The sequence below is a fragment of the Mustela putorius genome, unplaced genomic scaffold (genome assembly GCF_011764305.1).
Source record: "Mustela putorius furo isolate JIRA1106 unplaced genomic scaffold, ASM1176430v1.1 tig00003846_pilon_pilon_pilon, whole genome shotgun sequence".
Lineage (NCBI taxonomy): Eukaryota > Metazoa > Chordata > Mammalia > Carnivora > Mustelidae > Mustela > Mustela putorius.
The window spans coordinates 19,362,399-19,387,639 of NW_025421999.1; the positions used below are offsets into that span (position 1 = coordinate 19,362,399).

Here is a 25,241-nt window from a genome sequence, read left to right on the forward strand (position 1 = left end):
TCATGATAATAGGCAATTATGAAAATTCTAATATTAACATCATACTCCAAAAGACTGAGAAAGAGGCAAGATGTCAGCTCTGTTCAACTGACTGTTCAACAATGTTCTGGAGCTTCTAACTAATGATTATGAAGGGGAAAAAAAATTAAAGATGTAGAGTTGGGAAAGAAAGAAGCAAACTGTCCTTATAGTGAAAGGCACAATCTTATTAGTTCATAAGAAATCCAGGAAAAAAAACTATTAAAGTTAATGAGCAAGATTAACAAGGTTGTAGAATATACAAGAAATATAAAAATTCAAATTTTATTTTTATACTTTAAAACAGATAGTCAGAAAGTGAAATTAAGAAAATAATTCTGTTCAAAATATCTTAAAACTAATAAAATTCTTAGGAATACATTTAACAACAACAACAAAGTGTATGGCCTGTCCATGGAAAATTGTAAAACGCTGCTTAGAAATCAAGAAGTATCTATATGATGGAGAAAATGCCACATTTCTGGATTAGGAGACTTGATATTGTTAAGATGGCACATCTGCCAAATTGCTCTATAGACTAAATGCCAATTCATCAAATCCCAGCAAGCTTTCCCATGGAAATTGACAAACTGATTCTAAAATTTATAGTGCAAAGAACTTAGAAGAGCCAAACCAATTTGGAAAAAGAAGAAGTTTGGAGGATTTATACTTACTGTTTTCAAAATTTGCCATCAAGTGCAAAATCAAGATTGTGATATTGACTTACTTAGGCACAGACTTATCAATCAATGGAATAGAGTATGAAGTCTAGGAACAAACCCAAATATTTATGGTCATTTGATATTTTTTTAAAATTTATTTTTTATTTTCAGCATAACAGTATTCATTATTTTTGCACCACACCCAGTGCTCCATGCAATCCATGCCCTCTATAATACTCACCACCTGGTACCCCGACCTCCCACCCCCCGCTCCTTCAAAACCCTCAGATTGGTCATTTGATTTTTGACTATGGTCCCAAGGCAATTCTATGAAGAAAACACAAGCTCTATTTAACAACTATGTAACAACTGAATATCCATATGCAATAAAAATGAACTTATACCTCTCCTCTACCTCATACCCTATATAAAAATTAACTCAAAATGAATCTAAAAGAATAGAATAATAAGCCTTTTTAACGTGATCATAAGCAAAAATTGCTATACATGACACTCAAAGCACAATCCATAAAAATAATAAATTAGACATTTTTCAAAGTTAAAAGTTTTACTTTTCACAAGACACCATTAAGGGGCATGTGGGTGGCTCAGTCATTAAGCATCTGCCTTCGGCTCAGGTCATGATCCCAGGGTCCTAGGATTGAGCCCTACATGGGGCTCCTTGCTCAGCAGGAAGCCTGCTTCTCCCTCTTCCACTCCTCCTGCTTGTGTTCTCTCTGTCAAATGAATAAATAAAATCTTAAAAAACAACAACAACAACAAAAGACACAATTAAGAAAATAAAAAGAGATTCCAGACTCTGCAAAAATATTTGTGAAACATTTATCTGATACAAGACCTGTATCCAGAATAAAGAACTCCTACAACCTAATATTAAGAAGACGACTCGACTTAAAAAAGACAAAATAATTTAGTAAGCATTTTGTTAAGATGTATGAATGGCTAATAAATGAAAAACGTGGACAATATCATTAGCCATTAGGGAAATGCCAATTAAAACCCAAATGAGATACAATTATATACACAACAGAATGATTATAATCAAAAAGATTGTTGACACCAAGTTTTGTGAGGATACAGAGAAACTTGGAAGCCTCATACAGTGTTGGTGGGCATGTAAAACGACCCAGACACGTTGGAAAATGTTCAGCAGTTTCAACAAAGCCAAGCACATACTTATTATATAATCAAACAGTTTGCGACTAGGTATGCACCCAAGAGAAATGAAGACAGGTGTCCATGGAAAGACTTGTATGAAAAATTTCATAGCAGCATTACTTTTGATAAACTAAAAATTAGAAATAATCCAAATGCCCATCACCTGGTAAACAGGAATAACCTTAATATATCCTTCTAGGGAATTCTAAGGAATTCTATTCTATGGGTGGAACAGATGGCAACCTGCAAAATCTATTGATAGCTTTGGCGGGGGGGGGGGGGGGCTTCCATAGTCCCCAAATAACATCATGCCACATTACCTGCCCTTACGTTCAGCCCAGCGTAGCCCCTAGGTCAAGAAGTCCACAAACCTCTATTTATTTAGCACAGGATCTACGCCAGGTCCTGGAGCCATGAGGGTCTTGTGACACATACTGGAGATTGCCGTGTGATTAGGACAACCCAGAGCCTTGAAGGAGCGCACAGATTGTCCAAACAAGAAGCTGATAAAGTTTTGGCCTGTGCAAAGTATAGTCACTTTTTGAAAGAAGTTTTTTCCTTTCTAATCTTGTAGCCTAAACATAACTGCTACAGTTTCAAAGGCTCCAGTGTATGAACAGAGAGAAAAGCAGCCTGGTCAGCGGAGAGGAAAACACCTTCCTCTCCACAACTTACACACAGGCTGTCGATTAATAGATGTAGGGCAGGCCCGTGAAGATAAGCTTTTCACAAACAAAGTTGAGGGTATACAAGCCGAGAGCAGTCAATGTGATTTACCTTTACCCTAACAGTGATTTTTTTTTTTAGCCATTCTGAAACACCAAATCGTGAGATTAGTATTGCCATCCACAGGAGATGGGACCTATTTCAAAGGGACCTGATCTAGTTACTCAAATCGGTGCCAGGGTTTAATCTCTCTCCCTATTCTTCTGGAAAGAGAAGTGTTCATAAAAATCTTATTTCCGACTCAAAGAGTCTAAAACGCAACGGGCACCCAAACTCAGAAGCGTTGGGGGAGGGGAGGGAGGGAATCCTAAAAGAGAAAAATCTTCCAAGGGACTCGGTTATCCTCTCATTCTCCACTTCCAACCTCAGCCATCCTCCACCCCCACCCCCGCGCCCCACTCCAGTGGGTGGGAGGTTCTTACTGCTTTTATTATAAAAGATTCCAGGTTCCTTGGATCCACCCAGACCTGACACCTTGAGTCTAAGTGTGCGCAGCCGGGACAGGCAAGTCGCGCGCGCTCTGGGCGCGAAGCGGCGAGCGGGGGACAGTCTCAGGGCGGCCACGAGGTCTGTGTCCCTGCCTCCTCCCCGTGCCCCTCCTGTTTCCTGCACTGCTAGCAGCCCGGGACGCGAAAGCCCTTCCAGAAGTTCTCTCCGCCTGGGGGAGAGCGAGGCGCCGGCAGCTCTCCGCGCTCCCTAGCCGCGGGTGCCCGCGCACGTGGGGAGCAGCTGGCGCAGGTGGCGCCGGGGTGCGGTCGATGAGGCGCAGCCTGAGGAAGATGCTGAGCCCTGGGAAGCAGGAGGAGCCCCAGGGCGCAGTCTACCAGGGTGTGGAGAACGACATGGACGACTCCAAGGACTCGCTTAAGGTACGCCGGGCGATGGGCAAGCGGGACGGGTCCGAAGCCGGGCGGGGGCGGCAGTGCTTAACTCTGCACTCCTGCGTTCGGGGTTTCCCAGCCCGCAACCCCGCGACGGGAGGACGCCGAGCACTGGGGACCTTCTGAGAATGGGGGCGGGGGGCGAAGGGCTGCGTTTGCGAGGCGCCCCAGGAGCGTCTGCTGGGTCCAGTTTGCCTGCCGCTTTGCTCAACCTGCCCTTACCCCGGCGCGGGCACCTGCAGTCTGGGGAGACTTACCCCCAAGTACGGGGAATGGCGGGACTGGCGGGCTCCTCCGGGGAGTGGGGGCGTCAGGAAGGACTGTGGAAGAAGAGGCCTCTTGACGTGGGATGGGTGGTCTTCTCGAGGCGCTCAGGGCTAGGATGGGCTGGGTCGCTTGCATGGTTCCCGGGACACCCTGGCGTCCGTCCCAAGAGGCAGCACTAGCTGCAGACGGCCGGGCCGGATCGGGGGACCGAGGCTGTTGAGGGCTCAGCAAACCCGCCCCTGGCTTTCCGCCCGTTGTCAGCAGGAGGAATGGTCTTTTTTGTTTGTTTGTTTGTTTGTTTTGTTTTAACGTTAATATTACAAGTCTTTTCGACCCCACCCCCTACCTCAAATCCATTTCCTGAATTGGAACCGTGTTATCAGTGCCTCCAGTATTTTCCAGAGCGCCGGGGAGGAGGAGTTTGAACAAATACATACACGTGACACGAAATTATATTTTAGAGTACTTTAAAATTCAGTTACAGATGTACCTCACTGTGTTTTTGGAGCTTTATAGTATTCCCTTACGTGAATGTATCATGATTTACTTCACTAGTTCAGCATGAGTGGACTCTCAGGTTGTGTTTGTTTTTGTTGTGTTTTGCTATCACACATGTGCTTGTGTAGTGAGTGTGGATATAGCTTATTCTGTTAGTATATTAGTGAATATGCATGCATATCAAAGTCTTAGCAGAACCAAGATGTGTGTGCAGCTTTAATTTTGATAGAAATCACCAGCTTGACCTCTAAATAGGTTGCACAGATTGTTACTGAGACAAGTGCGTGTAATGGATCACATAAACTGACAAACCAGCCTTCCCCTCTTTGCACATCCAGATCAAACACTTTTTTTCTTCCCTTCTCCTTAATATAAACATATTAACTAGGGTCTTTTGGCTTAATCCAAAGGACTGAGGTTCTGAGTTCCAGGGCTAGGATAGTGTTTTTGGAATTAATATTACAGACTGGAAGAAAATTGTACATTTCACAAATCTCAGAAATACTTCACTTACCAACGTGGTTTTGTTTTCAAGAGATATTTGCCAAAGGATTTCTACAGCACAGAGTCTCAAACTTCATATTTTTGTTTGTAGTTCATGTAGTTTTATTGCCTAAGTCAAGTAGAGCCATTTATGTGATTTAAGGCTTTTAGAGGCTACAATAGAGCTTGTAGTTTGAAGGGTTTATGTATTTTATTAACTAAAGTAATTCCAGATCATTCTGTAGGAATGTCAGCGGTGAGACTAATTACAAATCGGTACCTATAATACTGTAGAGAGTTCTGACTCTAAAGGTTTTCTGATTAAAAAGATGTGGTGTATAGTATTTTCTCCAGCATCTCCACACCATCTCAGGAATACTTAAAAAAAATCAAAGGATGGAAGAAACCTTACAAGATGAGAAATATGGACAGAGAACCATCTGATTGAGGCCTTTACCTTTTTCCATGACACTCTAAGCATTTGACCCTTCATTTGTCAAAATCTTTCACCTGCTTCCCTCTTTTTTACCCCATTACTGCTTGTATTTCATTAAAGCAACCTAGAACAAATGCATTTGATACCTCTGTGTGTTTTTTTTTAAAGATTTTTATCTATCCATTTGACAGATCACAAGTAGGCAGAGAGGCAGACACAGAGAGAGAGATGCCTCTGTTTTAAAGTGCTTAGAATTAGTTTCTTTAAAAGTGATTATGTTCTGTATCTAGTCATGTAGTTTGGAATCCAAAAGAATCTGAAGTAACCCTGTGACAAAAAAACAAAACAAAAAAATAAAACTATATTGAGTGAATATAAAATAATTCTGTCTAAATGACATTCCCGAATTACTTTCAGAACTTTAAAAAGTCTCTTCAAAACCCAACTTAACATATGCTGTACTAAATCCAGACTGTTTAGCACATCTGATGAGCTTATATAAAGTACTTAGATGCTCTTTTGTCATTTTGAATTCAGCAGTACCTTATGAGCGTCTGAGTCTAGTATTTGTCCTCTAGAGCATGTAATTGGGTTTGTGTTGACAGCACGTCACTGATCAGACCTGTAGACTGTTCTCTCCAGCCCTGCAGGGTGGGCAGTGTAATCCCTTTATTACTGGGAGAACATCAAATTCAAGTGCTAAAATACTTCCAAATGTAATTAGACACTTTCTTTGGTAGAGTGAGACATTGAGAAACAGTGTATTTCTGAAAGAACCTCATTTTTAATTTTATTATTGAATCTGTTTAAGTTTAGAAATGGTTGCATGCTCCCTGTTCTATCATTCATTCACCAAAATTATGGGTTGTTACATAGAGTTTTGTAGTTGAAAAGTGATTCATGTGTATTTAAAAGACTATCATAGAAAAATGATTTATTCGGTACTATTCTGTGATAACAGAGCAAAAACCAAAGTTCAAACTTTTAAGGGATTTCGTTTTATTTATTTCAACCTGGCATTTGTTGAATGAATCCTTTGAGTTGTTGAGTAAATCCTAATATGCTCCATGTTTATTAACTATATTAAAAAACATTAAGTAGTTTAACAATTTTAGGTCAATGCGTGTCAAACATGACCAGTCATAGCCAAAGGTAGAATTAAAGCAAGTATCTGGATTATTTGTTTGGAGAATGTTGCTGCATTTTCAGGAAGTAGTTATTTTATGGTGGTTTCTATGAAAAGCTACTGTCTTGTAAAATGTTTTGTTTTCATTTCATTTGATGAAATATTTGATAAGAAATACCTTCAGAAAAAAGTCAGATTATTACTTGGTCTCATATTTGCAAAGCTGGGAGGAACATTGAGAAATAATTTTAGCCAATATATTAGTATAGCATTGGAATGAGGCTCCATTAATTTTTCCCACTGATTTTTAAAAAGGTAGTCTGGGGAAATTCTGAGGTGTATACGGGTCCATATGACCCCACCTGCTGCTCTCCTTTCTCTCCTTCCTTCAGTTTCTTTTTCTGGAAAACCTATTTACATATATAAACTACCACGCAAAATAAGTATCCAAATGTGTAGAGCACATTTAGCATAGACAGTCTGAGGAATGAACTAGAGAATGTTTCTCAAACTTTTTTGTGTGTGTCTTAGAACACCTTTAAACTTAAAATTGATGATTCCAAAAAATGCTTGTTTATGAGGTTAAAGCTACCAATAGTTACCGTATTAGAAATTAAAGTGGAGAAAACACTTAAGACATGGGAATCCATGGCACGCATTCTAGTAACTGTCAGTGCTATAATGTCACCATACCTTCTGTGGCCTGTCTCTCACTGCGCAGTCATGAGAGACAGAAAGAAAGGCTAGGCTAGAGAATGGCATCCTGTAGCTCTCCCGAAAGCCTCAAGGAGGAGGGAGAATTTAGGAGGGCATTTAGAAGGTGGATTGGAAAGGAAAGAGAACAGGGCACACTTCATTCAGGTGGACAGACTGGTATAGTTTGAGCTAAGCACAACATGGACACGGTGCAGCATGGTGCTAGAAGAGGCTGGCTTCTGGAGTAGAGCACTTGTGTGCAGTTCAGGGACATGTCAGAGTTTGGCGGCAGCCTCAGTTTTGGCCCACACTCTGCAATTTGGCTTTGGCTTTGGCAATCAAATATGAAAATACCTTATTCAGTGCCATTTCTGCTGTCTTCTGGCTGGTGTGTTATCAGTGATACCATCATATCTAAACACTATAAAAATGTTAGCAATAGAATATGGCATGTTGTTCGTATTTGTTAATACCTAAACACTTTCAAATATAAGGAATTCTAGAAGCAACTTAGACTAACACTCTTGTCAGTCAGTTGAAGTGTAATTAATAAACATGATTATATTTAATTATTTTGAAAATTCCTTTTTTTTCTTTCTAAAGATTTTATTCATTTGAGAAGGTGCGAGAAAGCACAAGAGTTGGGCGAGCAGAGAGTGCAATGCGAGACTCGATCCCTGGACCCTGGAATCATGACCTGAGCCAAAGGCAGATGCTTAATTGACTGAGCCCCAAATTTGAAAATTCTTAATTTTTTGTATAAAACAGATAGTAAGAATTTTCAAGTAGGGAAGTAGAATATGGAACTAGACTGTCAGTTAATACAGATATTATAAAAGGATACATTACTTAATTTTTGAAAAAAACAACATACTTTTGATCTAAAGTATTCATGAAAATTTAAATAATGCAAGGCAAGGTAATAGAAGTAAGTTCATCACATTAAGGTTTTAATAAAATTTTGTTTGCTATAGTAACATTAATAACATCAAATGAAATTATTTTTAAAGATTTACTTATTTTTTAGTAAATTTATTCTGTTTAGGCCATGAGGTTTTCTAGAAAAAGTTCGGCTTGGGAATTTTTCATATCTTGTGAGAATGAGTCAAAAGCGGAATATCAACATTGTCACCACAAAATTTCATAAGGAAGAGATACAGTGTCATTTATGATAAATTATCCTCAGTCCAGTCATGATAAAGAATATAAAAAGCAAGAGGAAGAAAAAAGAGTATTAGAGAAAAATAAGGTATTCAAAAAAAGCTCTCACTTTTCCCCTGACATCAGTGGAAATGAGCATATGTTTGGAGTTACACTTTCACAGGCCAGTGACAACAGCCAACTATGCCAAAAACTTACTGAACTTGCTCTCCAAGATCTGTTCTTATGGTTCAAAATATTTCAGTCTATCACACACTTCGTTCTTTTTTCTTTCTTTCTTTTTTTTTTTAACTATTAGCCAAATCTCTTTTTTTTAAATTAACATATAAGGTATTATTTGACTCAGGGGTACAGGTATGTGAAACATCACTCTTACACAATTCACAGTGCTCACCATAGCACATACCCTCCCCAGTGTCCATATCCTAGCCACCCCATCCCCCCCATCCCCCTCCCCTCCAGCAACCCTCAGTTTGTTTCCTGAGATTAAGAGTCTCTTATGGTTTGTCTCCCTCTCTGGTTTCATCTTTTTTCATTTTCCCCTCCCTTCCCCTATGGTCCTCTGTCTTATTTCTCAAATTCCTCATATCAGTGAGATCATATGATAGTTGTCTTTCTCTGATTGACTTATTTTGCTCAGCATAACAACCTCAAGTTCCATCCACATGGCAAATGGGAAGATTTTGAGGGTTTTTTTTAATGGAGATAGATAGATATACAGATATATATAGATATATAGATATATATCACATCTTCTTTATCCATTCATCTGTTGATGGACATCTAGGCTCCTTCCATAGTTTGGCTGTTGTGGACATGCTTCTAAACATTGGCATGCACGTGTCCCTTCGGATCACTACATTTGTATCTTTAGTGTAAATACCCATTAGTAGGATTGCTGGGTCATAGGGTAGCTCTATTTTCAACTTTTTAAGGAACCTCCATGCTGTTTTACAGAGTGGCTGCACCAGCTTGCATTCTCACCAACAGTGTAGGAGGGTTCCCCTTTCTCCACATCCTCGCCAGCATCTGTCATTTCTTGACTTGTTAACTTTAGCCATTCTGACTGGTGTGAGGTGGTATCTCACTGTGGTTTTGATTTGTATTTCCCTGATGCCGAGTGATGTAGAGCACTTTTTCATGTGTCTTTGGCCATTTAGATGTCTTCTTTGCAGAAATATTTGTTTATTTCTTCTCCCCATTTCTTGACTGGATTATTTGTTCTTTGGGTGTTGAGTTTGATAAGTTCTTTATAGATTTGGATACTAGCCCTTTATCTGCTATGTTGTTTGCAAATATCTTCTCCCATTCTCTTGGTTGTCTTTTGGTTTTGGTGACTGTTTCCTTTGCTGTGCAAAAGCTTTTGATCTTGATGAAATCCCAATAATTCATTTTTGCCCTTCTTTCCCTTGCCTTTGGTGATGTTCCGGAAGAAGTTGCTGCGGCTGAGGTCGAAGAGGTTGCTGCCTGTGTTCTCCTCAAGGATTTTGATGGATTCCTTTCTCACATTGAGGTCTTTCATCCATTTTGAGTCTATTTCCATGTGTGGTGTAAGGAAATGGTCCAGTTTCATTCTTCTGCATGTGGCTGTCCAATTTTCCCAACACCATTTGTTGAAGAGACTGTCTTTTTTCCGTTGAACATTCCTTCCTGCTTTGTCAAAGATTAGACCATAGAATTGAGGGTCTCTTCTGGGCTCCCTATATTGTTCCATTGATCTGTGTGTCTGTTTTTGTGCCAGTACCATACTGTCTTGATGATGACAGCTTTGTAATAGAGCTTGAAGTCTGGAATTGAGATGCCGCCAAATTTGATTTTTTATTTTTAACATTCCTCTGGCTATTTGGGGTCTTTTCTGGTTCCATATAAATTTTAGGGTTATTTGTTCCATTTCTTTGAAAGAACTGGACAGTATTTTGATAGGGATTGCATTAAATGTATAGATTGTTTTAGGTAGCATAGACATTTTCACAATATTTGTTATTCCAATCCATGAGCATGGAACATTTTTCCATTTCTTTGTGTCTTCCTCAATTTCTTTCATGAGTACTTTATAGTTTTTTGAATACAGATTCTTTGTGTCTTTGGTTAGATTTATTCCTAGGTATCTTATGGTTTTGAGTGTAATTGTAAATGGGATCGACTCCTTAATTTCTCTTTCTTCTGTCTTGTTGTTGATATATAGAAATGCAACTGATTTCTGAGCATTGATTTTATATCCTGACACATTACTGAATTCCTGTATGAGTTCTAGCAGATTTGGAGTGGAGTCTTTTGGGTTTTCCACATGAAGTAACATATCATCTGCAAAGAGTGATAGTTTGGCTTCTTTGCCAATTTGGATGTCTTTTATTTCTTTTTGTTGTCTGATTGCTGAGGCTAGGACTTCTAGTACTATGTTGAATAGAGTGGTGAAAGTGGGCATCCCTGCCATGTTCCTGATCTTAACAGAAAAGCTCTCACTTTTTCCCCATTGAGAATGATATTGGCTATCATACAGCTCATTCTATGATGATGGTTTTTTACCTCAACTTCAGTTTCTCTTTTATGTTGGTTTTTCCATCATTGACCAATCAGCCAAAATACATATTCCATGCATCTCCTGTTCAAGTTGTGACTTTGCCATTTACTGAGTCCCTTTGGGCAAATTGTGCAACCTCTCCATGTCCTCGAGTGTAGCCCTACGTAAGTCCACAGTATAGCTAGGATTTCCAATGTGCAGAGAACAATGAGGTTGGGCTGACTTGGCCTGGTGCAGGATCCCACTAATCAAAAGAGGAGGAATAATGTAATCCCAGGGCGTGAGTGGATAGCCATCTAGACTACTAACCAAGTAAGTTATATAACACTGTTTTGTTATAAATCTAGCCTTGCTACTTAAGGAAACATTGGATGGGAATGAACTGTCAGCAGGAAGGTCAAAGATGAGACAATAATTTAGATTCCTGGACTTAATCCTTGTATCATGAAAATATTTTTATTTAACAAAAATCCCACATGCTCTGATATAAGTACATATTCATCTGAAAAAATTTCTCTATGTTTCTGGGCACCTGGGTGTCTCAGTTGGCTAAACTCCTGCCTTTGGCTCAGATCATGATCTCAGGGTCCTGGGTTCAAGTCCCCCGCTGAGCAGGGAGTCTGTTTCTCTCTCTCCCTCTGCCCCTCACCCCCTGCTCATTCTCTTTCTCAAAGAAATTCTTAAAAATTTTTCTCTATATTTTCACTATACTTGCTATTTTTTAGATCACATCCCTTATAATTACTTCAATAAAAGTTTTCTCAAGGCCTTTATTTCTACAGCATATACAAGTTTATGATCAGAAAACCTGATCATTTATTTAATGCATTTATTAATGTTCAAGCATCTACTTGTACCTTCTATATATCTGTACTCATTTTGTGTTCTTCAAAAAATATTTACTTTATCATAAGCATGATGAATAATTTTGGGTGATAGTAACCTTTTAACAAACAGATTGTAGTGAGGTGCCTGGGCAGATCAGTGGTTTAAGCATCTGACTCTTGATTTTAGCTCAGGTCCTGATCTCAGGATTGTGAGATTGAGCCCTGCATGGCCTCCACCTTCAGCAGATTCTCTCCCTCCTTCTCCCTCTGCCCCTCCTCCCTTAAAAAATTAACTTGTATTAATACGTTTTATGTATGCTTGTTGGAGGTAACAATTTTTTATATACTTCCAGGTGGTTTTTGAAGGAAGTACATGTAGACTTAAAAACCTTCTGAAGAAACGAAAGAAATTAAGCAAATATGATGATATGAATGCATCCCCTTTGCACCATGCTGCAGCAGAAGGTCATGTGGAGCTGATGGAGATGATCATCAATGACTCCTCTTTTGAAGGTCACGGGATGTTACAATGAGTGCTGTATAAGTCCATCATCCCATTAGATTCATTGGGAAGAGTGGTATGAAGTAATTTTGAAGGGCAGATGAGTTCCAGATTATAAAGGGCTTGAATATCTCACTCAGGAGTGTGGTTTTCCCTTCGAGCTAGTTTCCACTGAAATAATTCAAAGGGTGATGCAGGGATCTGGCACATTGCACAACATGCAGAGTTTTTCTTTATACACCTTTGTTGTGTTCTTTACTATTTTAATTGAGGTCATTCTGCACTTAAATTGCATATCATTGAATAAAATCAAGGCTCTAAGAAGACGGAACATCCTCTCCTATCCAGCCTCATGTGCACACAACCTTGTTTGATAAAATCAACTGTAATCCCATAAGGAAGGGAGATGCTACAGATTTAAGCCATGAGATACTGTGATAAGACCTTTGTTACTTGAGCTGATTCCATCAATATTGTGGAAGATGGATTGGAGGAGGAAGCACAAATGAAAAGCTATTTTAGTAGCAAAGAGAAGATGAGAGTCCATGAGGGTTTTGAGATTGCAATAGGGAGAAAGGGAGAGAATCAAGAGCTGTTTTGCATGTAGAATGGACAAGGCTTGATAAGAGATTGAGTGTGAGGAGTAGGTAGCAAGCAGTTGAACCAACTTTGAGTTTCCTAATTTAGGAGATTAGGCTAATAGTAAAGCTATCCAGAAAAGAAGGCATATAAAAAGAAGAGAAGAATAGTGAGAGTGAGATGTGAAGAATAATGAATTTGGTTTGGTCATACTAAGTCTGAAAGGTCCAGAGGACATCTACTATTGGAAATATCCAGTAGACTAGAACTCTAGAAGGAAGGGGGCTGCCCCCACAGGGCCTTTGTTCATAGAAAGTATCAGAGGCTATGGAAGTGCATGGAAATCCTTTAGGAGACCGTGAAATTGACGGCAAAGGTAGCTTAAGGTTAGAGCACTGTCATTAAGGATCAGATGGCAGAGGAAAAGCTAGCAAGAGGATCTTTGAAAAGGGTGGTGGATAAGGGATGGATGGTACAGAAGCCCAGGGAAGAGTTCTCAGATGTATAATAAGAGCAATTGCACCCAAGAACTAAAATAGGGAGAAGAACACAATAACCCATGTGCAAAAGGGTCTCAATGACCCTTATAAAAATGGTTTCTGAAAACTGATAGAGATAAAGGTCAAATTCATTAGTTAGTTAGTGAATGGGAATTTATCATTGTAGGCCCCTGTTTAAGTTTGGTGCTGAATGAAAATCTTGAAAGGAGTGATTTAATCAGACAGATTGGTCCAAAGATGTAGATGAGTATGAGAGAGTAGGAGTATATGCATGTGTGTGTGTGTGTATGTGTGTATGGGTGTGTTGCTGAGAATGAGGTATTGGATGAATGAAAGGAGAGAGGAAAGATAAATTTTTAAAAGGAGAAACATGGGCATTGTCGCTGCAGTGTGGTTGCACATGGTCCCAAATCATTTTTATGATTGAGTACTTTCCCATCTCCTCAGACATAATAATATCCTGCCACTAATTAAAAAGGCTGATAAAGCAGACAGACATGTCTATTTTAGAATAGATGATATAAGATACTGCTGTATAAAAGGTCTTACTCTTATGTTGAGCTCACAAGGTAAGTAGTATAATATGTTGCATTGTAGCGGAATTGTAAGCGGAAACCACATGTGCATTAGGGGCACAAACTCTAGTTCTAGCTTTATGGTTTATTAGTGGTGTGTCTTTTTTTTCATTAACATTTTTTTGAACCATTGCTGTGGGCCATTCTACTAGAATCATTGAGGACATGATTTGATATTATCCCCCCTCAAACATTGTGAAGTATATATATATTTTAAACTTCCTCTTTCCTCGCTCTCACCCACGCTTTCCTACCAAATTTGACTATAATAACACTGAGGTTCAAAGAGTAAGGCAGTTTACAGAACTCCATACTGGTTGTGTAACATTGGCAAGATTTTGAACCTCTGGTCTCATCTTTTTTATCTTTCTGAAAAAAATGGCCATGGTTCCTTGTGGGGTGTTGGAGGGTTGAATGTGGTAAAGGTTATATGGAACTTCATTGTGTTTCTGACATATAGTTACTACTTTTATATAAACTCAATATTTTATAACTCTTCTCAAATTCATACTTAAGATAAAAACATATAGCAACAGGAGAATCTGTTTCTTGAGGATGCTGTAGACGGACATCTGACTCATTTGACAGTGCTGGTGCTGTACTTCAGCATATCCCTGTTAGGTGTCAGTCAGATGTTTCCTGAGAACTGAAGCTATATTGTATTGTTTTTATAGAGAAGGTAAAGCCTGTGTCAGCAGTACTTGGCTTTGAAGTCATGCAATAGGTGTTGAATATAGTCCATGCAAAATCTAACTGTTATTTCGGTGTATTTTTCTAGTGCTGAACGTCATGGATGATTATGGAAATACCCCTCTGCATTGGGCTGCAGAAAAAAACCAGGTTGAAAGTGTGAAGTTTCTTCTTAGCAAAGGAGCTAACCCAAACCTCCGGAACAGCAGCATGATGGCGCCCCTTCACATAGCTGTGCAGAGCTTGCACAACGAGGTGATGAAGGTAAGGCTGCTACCCATACCCCATCATAGCATGAGCCAGGACCCCAGTCTGGTGGTCTCTGCCTGAGCCAGAGTGGTCAACATAGCCAACCAGGATGAAGGAAATATGGTGATGAGAACATTGGTTTTGCTTTTGACCAATTGGTGATGATCTTGTCTTTATCAAAGCATTCTTATGTATCAGCATTTTTATTTTTTAAAGATTTTATTTATTTACTTGACAGCGAGAGATCACAAGTAGGTAGAGAGGCAGGCAGAGAGGGGTGGAAGCAGGCTCCCTGCTGAGTGGAGAGCCTGATGCGGGGCTTGATCCCAGAATCCCGAGATCATGACCTGAGCCGAAGGCAGAGGATTAACCTGTTGGGTCCATGGTCAGAGGAGCGAGACTGATACAAAGCAAAGGTCAATCAAAGCTTTATTTAGCGCCAAGCATCGAGAATCAAACTGACCCGCCAGGGCCGTTTCTTGCAAAGAGGCGACCCCTCCCAGCTTCCCAGATTAACTTTTATAGAGTAAAGGCCATGTAGTTAAGCCTGGCCACACACAGGTGGCCAATTGAATTACAATTCACCCTATAGTAGTTATTTGAACTAGCCTATCACTCTGGTCAGAATTGACACCCAAAAGGCAGGGCCCACATTCTTGGGTGGTTAGGGAGGTTCTCTCCTGATTGGATGTCTCCACCTGGCATGGCTCATCCTTGTATTCTGGGCTCTGTTACCTCTCCCTGACCTGATACGTTCTGGTATATGGGCTCTGTTATCAGGGGCTGGTCAGTCAGATTTTACTGGTTTCCCAGACTTGTTTCTAAGTAAGTTCCTCTGTGGGGGCAGGATCAATCTAAGTTTACTGCATAAACAACAAAATGGCTCGCTCTGGCTAAGCAGGCCCTTACAAACCCACTGAGCCACAAAGGCGCCCCTGTATCGGCATTTTTTAAAAAAGTTTTATATGTTTCAACTTTTTAATCCTCATTCAAAGAAACAGAACTGTGTACCAAGACTATTATTATCCCTATATCAGAGCTGAGGGAACTGAGGCACAGAGAGAATGAAATAATTTGCCTAATGTCATATAACTGGTTGAAAGTAAAAATTAGGAATTTTCTCATTTTTGTGAGTTCATGCTTTGCTATTTTTTTTTTCCTGACTGATTAAATTATAAAAAGGAAGACAGTGATGAATGCCTCAGGAAGACAGAAAACATAATTGCGACTATTTTTGTTACAGCAGACAACATGCCTTGGTGGATGGCATGATTTGGCAGAAGACATAATGACACTTTTGGGGGGATTTCTTACTTTTTCCAAGACCTCAGAGTGAGTGAGTTTTGTCAAATAAAGGAAATGCTGGGAAATGCCAAAAGGGTAAGGTTTAGCCCAAGGCTTTTAAACTGCATCGCAGAGTCTCACAGACACACCAGAAGACACATGTGGTTTCTGACTTAAAGAGCCATGAAATTTACGAAGGGATCATGTTTTGCATATTCATTTCTAAGAGAGGCAATTTGGAACTTATAATAAGTTTTTCTGAGGTAATTATATTGCAAATAATGACTTGGCTATGAGGCTAAGCCACCTATCTTAATTAGTTCTAGTTACTGTAACAAAATACCATGGACAGTGGGCCTAAGCAGAAACATTTCTTTTTCACAGTTCTGGAGGCTGGGGAGTCCAAAATCAAGGCACTAGCCAGTTCGGTGTCTGCTGGGGGCCTTCTTAAGTCTTGTCTTTCACAGATGGCTGTCGTCTCCCTGTGTCCTTATAAAGCAGAAGGGCCGAGAGAGCGTACGGGGTTTCTTTTATAAGGGCACAACTGTCATTCTTAATCACCTTTTGAAGGCCCCACCGCCCAATACTATCACATTGGGGATTAAGTTTTTACATAAATATCAGGTCCATCCCACCATCCCCAAACCGACTTTGTGTATAAATCACCCCCCAAATCCCAGGGGTGTTCTTGCGCTCCATGCTCCCTGTAGCCCAGAACACCTTCCTCTCCGCCCCCTGGGTCCTTGGTTCCTTGAAGCTGAGCATAGAGGGTGTGAGAGGAGCCTGCTTTCTGCTTTCCCACTGTAAGGTGTGTATAGCTCTATCACAGTACTTGGCACATGGTATTGTAATCAAAGTTCATGTGCTCCGGGAAACAAATGGAGGGTTTTAGAGGGGAGGATGGGATGGGGTAGCCAGCTGATGGGTATTAAGGAGGGCATGTGTTGTGATGAGCACTGGGTGTTATCTGCAACTAATGAATCGTTGAACACTACATCAAAAACTGATGTTGCACTATATGCTGGATAACGGAACATAATAAAAAAATGAAAAAAATATTAAAATCAAAAGACTTTAAAAAAAATTCATGTGGTTTCTCTGGCTCTGGCTGGTTAACCTTGAAGAAGGGACTTGTGCAGCTAATCTAAATATCTCTAGTCCTCATCAGGATGGCTCTTGAATAAGTAAATGAATGAATGAGTGAATGGGCATTTTTGCCTGAAGGAGAAGGAATGAGTTTAAGTTTCAGCCCCTAGGAAGATGGTTCAGGACAGCCCTTTGATGAGGTTTCTGAAAAGGCCTTTGGCAAGGGTCTATTTGTTTTTAAATGTCTGCATTGTTTGTGAGCCAGATGCTTTATTCTATGCCTTCTGCACTGGACCCCCTAGTGACTGTGGGGACCTCTCTCTACCTAAAGAAGCCACATATTTCCTCAAGGAACTCTTGTGTTTCCTCTGAAGGCTCTCTTCAGATACAAACGCCCACTGACTTAATTAACCTTGACTCTGAAAGTGTGATTTGGGAATTCACAGGCAGGTAACAGTGGAAGGGCTATCTTTAATTAGGAATCAGAAACCTTAAGACTGGTAAATACAGAAAGATACCACATAGAAATAGAAAAGAAAGTTTAGAAATAAGTCCTTAGCTGGTTTATAAACTAGTAGGTGGGGGGGGGGGTTGGTGTATAACAAAGAATTTCCTAGTGACACCAGAACAAGAAAAAAAGAAAGAAAGAAAAAAGCAGGATTATAAAAGAAGTGAAAATAGTTGTCTCTCCTGTGCTTGATTTTTACCAGCCATAACTTCATCTAAAAATATTTCCAAACCCTCTACTTCACCAGAGATGATATAAGTGGAAGGAGGAGGAATTTGGGGTTATTTCTCTGTGTGCTTGTAAGCTCTTTTAGGGCTGCCTCTCCCACTTACACCCATGGGTCCAGCCTGTACCCCACCAGCCTTTGCTGAATGTGGAATGCTTCTCCATTGTCTGTTTGGCCAACCTCCCCCAAACCTTCTACCCCTGCCTATATGCTTGTAAAGTAAAAAACTTCAATGTCCCCTCAAGTTCTTGTGCAGCTATCAGCTGTGCAGGTTAGTGGGTGGGCTCATTTCTCAATAGCCTCTAAGCTTTACTACTCAGGGCTTACCCCTTCAGCATCCAGTGGTTGACCCTCCGGTGAGGCTTCCTGGATTTCTATCAAAGGGACCTCTGGAGGCCACACCTACAAATGGTCCAGGCTTGCCTGCTTATGTGTGTGTGAATCTGAAGTGGGCACAGTTCAGTTGCTCTCTCTGGGATCTCTGCCACATACAATTTTACACAGCTTTAGGAAAAATTGTGCTTATGGTAGTAAGCAAAAGCACCCTCCTAAGTGCTGTAACTCTGTGATCTCTGATTCTAAGAGGGCAAAGAGAGAAAAATCTCTTACAGACTCAGTAGGAATGCAGAGTTTGCTGAGAACAGAATGTGAAAGTGCCTGACGTTAGGAATGAACTTGTGCTCTCACTTTCTTTCACCCATCAATAATCTCCTATGTGTTCTTACATACTAAAATCTCCATTTAATTTTGTTTTATGACCAGAGCTAATTAGTAAGCCTAATTCATTTACTTACCTATCTGGGCTTTCTTTTTTTTTTCATTTTATTTTATTTCTTTGCAGTGTTCCAGCATTCATTGTTTATGCACCACACCCAGTGTTCCATACAATATGTTCCCTTTATAATACCCACCACCAGGCTCACCCAACCCCCCACTCCCTCCCCTCCAAAACCCTCAGTTTGTTTCTCAGAGTCCATAGTCTCTCATGGTTTGTTTCCCCTATCAGGGCATATTCTATTAACAAGGGGCTCTGTGCACTTTTTTTTTTTTTTTAAGTCAAGGTTTTTAGGAAATAGCTTGTTTAATAAATTCTTAAGAAATTTAATTGTAAGTAAATATCATAGTTTTATCATAGTTTTGCTCTAAGAGAAAAGGCCTCTAGTAGGCTAATTCAAAAATTCTTTCTTGGGGGACACATTTATAGGACCTAATTATTAGATTTGATATAAAATGAAGACTGGTTAGATTCTTTTTATTAATTTAAAGATTTTATTTATTTATTTGACAGAGAGATAGCAAGAGAGGGAACACAACAGAGGGTGAGTGGGAGAGGGAGAAGCAGGCTTCCCACTGAACAGGGAGCCCGATATGGGGCTTGGTCCCAGGACTCTGGGACCATGACCTGAGCTAAAGGCAGACACTTAATGACTGAGCCACCCAGGTACCCAAGATCTATAGATTCTTGGCCCATAATCAGCTGGAAGCCACCAGCTGAGGGGATGTCATGGGCATGCTATGAAGGCACATATAGGAGTTGTGTCTTTTCACAGTGTCAGCTTTATTCAGTCATAAAGCCAAGTTAATCACAATTATAAAGCAGGTTCAGGACCCCAAACTCCATGACAGTTTGCCATGTGATTAAACTTGGCTTCTTACGTGGCACACAGAGCGGGACAGAAGACAAGCCAAACAACAAGCAAGATAACAGAGGGGGCAGGACATGAAGGAACCAAATGCAAAGTCAGTCTATGGGTGCCCAGTTGAGAAAGGTCTGGTCAGGGTCTGCTCTCAGCCCTCGCCACTTCAGATCAATCATACAGAGCCTTCTGAGGCAGCTGCTTGTTTTAATGGATCAGACACAGAGGGGTCACATCTGAAGAGTCTGACAGTTTGCTGTCCAAATCTTCTCTTTTCTAAAAAGATTGAATTGGTCCTGGGTCCTTGCAGACCTCCGCTGGATGCTTGTTATCAGTTCTGGGGTGTCAGCTAGCCGATGCTGGTCCCGGCGAGATCTCCTAACTGCAGTACCTTAACTGCTTGCGTCACTGTTTGACAGGAGAGACTGCGTTGTGTTCTCTACAAGGGAACAGTTCTTAAGTTAAATTCCATCAGAGGGGCGCCTGGGTGGCTCAGTGGGTTAAGCCGCTGCCTTTGGCTCAGGTCATGATCTCATGGTCCTGGGATCGATTCCCGCATCCGGCTCTCTGCTCAGCAGGGAGCCTGCTTCCCTCTCTCTCTCTCTGTCTGCCTCTCCGACTACTTGTGATTTCTCTCTGTCAAATAAATAAATAAAATCTTTAAAAAAAAAATTCCATCAGAAAAACTGCTTAACCATTTTATCAGGAACGGTAAGTTATTACATCACAGAAAAAGTTTCTATTCTGAACTAAGTCTGAATTAATTGAGGTAAGCCATATCAGTGTTACATGAACTCTCTTTTTTCTGCTAAAGAGAATGGAGTTTTTTTTTTTTAAGATTTATTTATTTATTTGACAGAGGGAAATCACAAGTAGACAGAGAGGCAGGCAGAGAGAGAGAGAGAGAGGGAAGCAGGCTCCCCGCTGAGCAGAAAGCCCGATGCGGGACTCGATCCCAGGACCCCGAGATCGTGACCTGAGCTGAAGGCAGCAGCTTAACCCACTGAGCCACCCAGGCGCCCCAAGAGAATGGAGTTTTTAACTGACATTTCCCAGAATACTTAGAATAGAGGTACAAGAAAAATGACTGGAGGGGAGAAAGCAGCTCTCCCCCATCCACCCCTTCTCCCTCTCTCCTTTCCCACCTTCCTTCTTTGTCTCTCCCTTCTCCCCCTCCCTTCCTCCTCCACACTCACACATTCTGAATGGCTCCGCAAATTTATTTTCTTGAAGCTGTTAATTTGTTAATTAACATAGTTCATTTAATACAAGAGAGAAGTATTAAGTGAGCTGTTTATTAGTATCTGTATTTCTTCTTGTTTCATAACTCCATATTGCCTTAATTGATGTGATACAGAAACCTCCCGCTCTCCCTTCCCTTCTTCCTTGAGAGAGAACATGCATGGGCACATGAAGGGTGGGGAAGGGCAGAGGGAGAGAGAGAATCTTTTTTTTTTTTAAGATTTTATTTATTTATTTGACAGAAAACACAAGTAGGCAGGCAGGCAGAGAGAGAGGAGGAAGCAGACTCCTTGCTGAGCAGAGTGCCCAATGTGGGGCTCGATCCCAGGACCCTAAGACCATGACCTGAGCCGAAGGCAGAGGCTTAACCCACTGAGCCACCCAGGTGCCCTGGGAGAGAGAGAATCTTAAGTAGGCTCCATGCCCACTGTGAAGCTTGACACAGTGCTTGATCTCTTGACCCTGAGATCATGACCTGAACCAAAATCAAGAGTTGATTGCTTAACCAACTGAGCCACTGAGGTGCCCCCAAATCACCATTATTTAATCTTTTTGAGAAATGTATACAGTACCTACTAAGTAGATGTTTATGCCTGATTCCATGGGAGAGGGATGAAAAAAGATGAGTAAAGACATGGTCCCTAACATCCAGGAGCTTATAATCTAATGGAAGGCAAATATTCTCATTGGCAACTTGAAAGCTAACGTTTGACCGTTATCCCCCTCTTGTGTAGGTCTTGACTGAGCACAGCAGTACAGATATTAATTTGGAAGGAGAAAATGGAAACACAGCTGTGATAATTGCATGTTCCAAAGACAACAGTGAAGCACTGCGAATCTTGGTTTGTGTTTTAACCATTTCCCCCCATTTTCTTTCCTTTCATTAGGGTAACACGGATTGTTGTTATTTATAGCAGATTTGTTATTATTTATAGAAGATCTTCTCAGCAAAATATAAAATGCAGAAAATGCCAGGAAAAATCGTTCTCTGTGTTTCTGTATTTGTGCACACTCCTTAAATCAATCTGAGATTGTTTACAGAAGGTTCACAAGAAAACTTTGGAGAAAATGTGAGGAGAACCAAGTGACAAGAAAGTATAGACAGCAAAAAAGAAGATGAAGCTGCTGGTCAGGCTAGACTGCAAAATACAAAGTATAGTAGATTGGATGTTAGTAAAGGTGGACCATAGTTTTGACTCTGAGTTTCTGAATAGTCTGAGGAGAGATAAACATAGTTGACTGCAAACTTCCTTTGGGGCTCATGAAATAAAAGCCAAGAGACATGGACTTTCATGTTCCTAGGACTAGAAGTTTCTGCCATGGATTCTCAGAAAGGGAGCCCTATCTGACATAATGACTGAGGTCCTTAGCCACAGCCCTAAAAGTAGGGCCAGTCCTCTCTCTGGTGGGATTTCCTGGGGTGGTCCACTGAAACTCTGGAGATGCCCATCTGAAATGACTGACTCCTACCCTACATAATGTCCCTTCTGAGTGTGGTATTAGAATTCCCAAACAGCTTTCTTTCAACTATCGCTTAAAAACTTGTATGCTATTCAGACGAGGGTATATATTTTTGCCGCTTGATTTTTTTTTTTCTCTTCGCTATCCCAGAGAGTAAGAAAATAAAAATAATTTTAGAATATCTTCCTGAATATTTAAATTTACAAATAAGTTCCAAAAACTTAATTACATGTTTTGGAGAAAAAATACATATTCCTATAAACTACTGATTGGACCAAAAAGAGGACAAAAAGTAAATGAATTAACACTTAAACCAAGAATTTAGAAAGAGAGCCTCAAATAAAATAAAAGAAAATTGTAATAAAGGAACAGCACATTTGAAAACAAATATTAATGATTTTTAGAATTATTTGACAAGTTGATTTGTTTCTTTGAAAAAGATGATACAATAGAGTTGGTATGGGGCAAGTCTAAATAAAAGAGAAAAAGATGAATTGCAAATCATGGAGGACTTTATCTGGATATGATAGGAAATATTAAGATGACAAAAGATCAGTATGAATAATCCTATTCTAAAAAATTGGAAATTCATTTTTAAATGTGTAAATAGTTAAAAGTAGTTGAAATTTAATAATTAGCCAAAAGTTAACTCTAATTTATATAAAGAACTATAAAAATATTTAAAATGCATTATTAAGCTCTGTAGTCAGCTAATTTTACAAGCTTTTATAGATTCTATAAGTTCTTTCAAACTTGTAAGGAAAAGGTTTTCATTTCAGGTAACTATTTTATAACACAAGAAAAGAGTGAAAATATCCAGTTTAATATTAAGAAGCAAATGTAACAATTCTAAAATTTGCCAGTTTTCCTGGCAACTTAGACCAGTTTTACATATAAACATATAGATGCAAAAATCTTAAAAATACTAGCAAAATTGATTTTAATCATTAAAAGAGTACTTCATCGGCTTTATCCAGGGAATGTACAAATAGTTTAGTATCTGATTATAGCACACCAGTTGATGTGAACAGACTAAGCATATGATTATCCATTTCTTTATCTTTAAATGGATAAAAATGTATCTTTAAGGTATTCTTACAAATCTGTAAGGAAAAGGCTACAGAAAATTGGCCAGGATCACATGAAGTTTAATTAGTTTCTCTAATACAGAGAAACCTATTGAAATAATGAGGTTGTTTTTTTTTTATCTCTTAAATTGGAGGAAACAAAGTTATTGATTTGATATTCAGGGTTAGAGAAATTTTGATGAATCAAAGAATTTCATTCACTGTGGGTGTGAATACTTTTTGATTCACCAATTTCAATTCTTGGAATATATTCCAAGGAGATAATTAAACCTATTATGGATATTAATGCTAGTGGTACATATATCAGAGGGAGAAAATTTGAAAAAAAGCAGAAGTTCAGTAATAGGGATTTATTGTATAAAGTTTTGTGTATCCAAAAATGCAATATGTACTTAAAAAATCATATTTTTAAAGAATGTAGAACTTTTTGAACAAAATGATCACACAGTGTACACAAAATTACTTTTGAAAAGAAATAAGACAAAAACAGTTGTTTCCTAAAATGTAAATCAACACTGTTCCCCAGAAGTGAGAGTGTAGGTAATATTTGCTTCTTCACAGCTTCCTGCTTGTATAAAAAATGATAGTTGAAAATAATGGACTCAGAGATCAAGGTAATATTTCTTTAGTAGAGAATTTCTACTAATGACAATACCTGAATTTCATTCTTTTAGTAGAGAATTTCCATTAATGAAAATACCTGATTTTCATAGTTTTTTTTTTTTTAAAGAGTTTATTTATTTATTTGACAGAGAGAGATCACAGTAGGAGAGAGGAAGGGAAGAGATCACAGAGAGAGAGGAAGGGAAGCAGGCCCCCTGCTGAGCAGAAAGCCCGATGTGGGACTCCATCCCAGGACCCTGGGATCATGACCTGAGCCGAAGGCAGCGGCTTAACCCACTGAGCCACCCAGGCGCCCTGATTTTCATAGTTTAACAAGAGTGCTGGTCTTATCATTTATTAATTTTATATAAATGAGAGGAAAGGAATTTGGGAAATATCACTTTATTTATGTATTGAACGTAGATATAGGAGAGGTCATGGTAATGTTTTAAAACACGTCATTAATTTCATTGAAAAATATGTTGACTTTAGTTTGGAGTATCAAGATTGATATTTTTGTGTCTACATTGTTACTTCATCTTTGGAAAATACAAAGTATCTCTAGTTCATAATCCTAGCCTCCTTCCACAATTACCTTCTTCCCTAGATTTCCTATCCTATGAACCTTTTCTATATAGTGTTACTTAGGCACAGAATAATGTAATGACCTAAGAGTGGCAATTAATTCTTGTTTATCCTTGTGATTTGGGTTTTTGCTTGGATCAGTTGACTTTTTTTTTTCTCCTTTCTTTTCTTCCAGTTAAATAAAGGAGCTCAGCCATGTAAATCAAATAAATGGGGATGTTTCCCTATTCACCAGGCTGCATTCTCAGGTGCCAAAAAATGCATGGAAATAATATTAAAGTTTGGTGAGTAGAAGTTTTCATACATTATGTACTATAAAGAAGCCTGTTGTACTCGATGCTATTAATTTGAAAAAATATTTAATAGAGTTTACATAGAGGCTTTTATATAAGTCTAAATATCCTTTTTTAAAAAAAAAATCCTTGTATTTATAATGTTTGTTCTTTTGAATTCTATTTTCCTCTGAAGGTGAAGAACATGGATATAGTAGACAGTCTCACATTAACTTTGTGAATAATGGGAAAGCTAGCCCCCTGCACATGGCTGTTCAAAGTGGTGACTTGGAGATGATTAAAATGTGCTTGGACAACGGTGCACAGTTGGAACTGATGGAAGTAATTGCTCATGTTCTACATGCTGCTTTTATTTAGGGTTGTCGTAAATTTGTCTCCAAAATGCTTTATTGCTCTTTTACAGTTAACTTAGGTTGCAGCAGGCATCATTTTTTGCTGTTCAGGTAGAAGCAGAACAAGAGAATATCACATTTCAACCTAGCCAAAGAATTCTGAGAGCTACCCACAACACTTTCAAACACAAATATGGGTGGATAATGATACTGATAATGATAGTAGAGGTACTGTCAGAGCTGTCAAAAGCTCTCAGATTTCAAGGAAGCAGAATTGTTCACTGTGAATCTTATATTAATGCTTGATTTTGTTGATCTAG

The 25,241-nt window shown here is 39.4% G+C and overlaps 1 protein-coding gene across 1 annotated transcript in view; it reads left to right on the top strand.

Annotated features, from left to right (window-relative positions):
• The first annotated feature begins 3,069 nt into the window (after positions 1–3,069).
• TRPA1 (transient receptor potential cation channel subfamily A member 1) overlaps positions 3,070–25,241 on the top strand; it is a 64,863-nt gene continuing 42,691 nt past the window's right edge. Inside the window, exons 1-6 of the mRNA XM_013061409.2 lie at positions 3,070–3,454; positions 11,835–11,994; positions 14,416–14,591; positions 21,294–21,401; positions 24,472–24,580; positions 24,765–24,910. Coding sequence (XP_012916863.1) covers positions 3,344–3,454; positions 11,835–11,994; positions 14,416–14,591; positions 21,294–21,401; positions 24,472–24,580; positions 24,765–24,910 — 810 coding nt within the window. The 5' untranslated portion in view covers positions 3,070–3,343. The remainder of the gene's footprint in view (positions 3,455–11,834; positions 11,995–14,415; positions 14,592–21,293; positions 21,402–24,471; positions 24,581–24,764; positions 24,911–25,241) is intronic.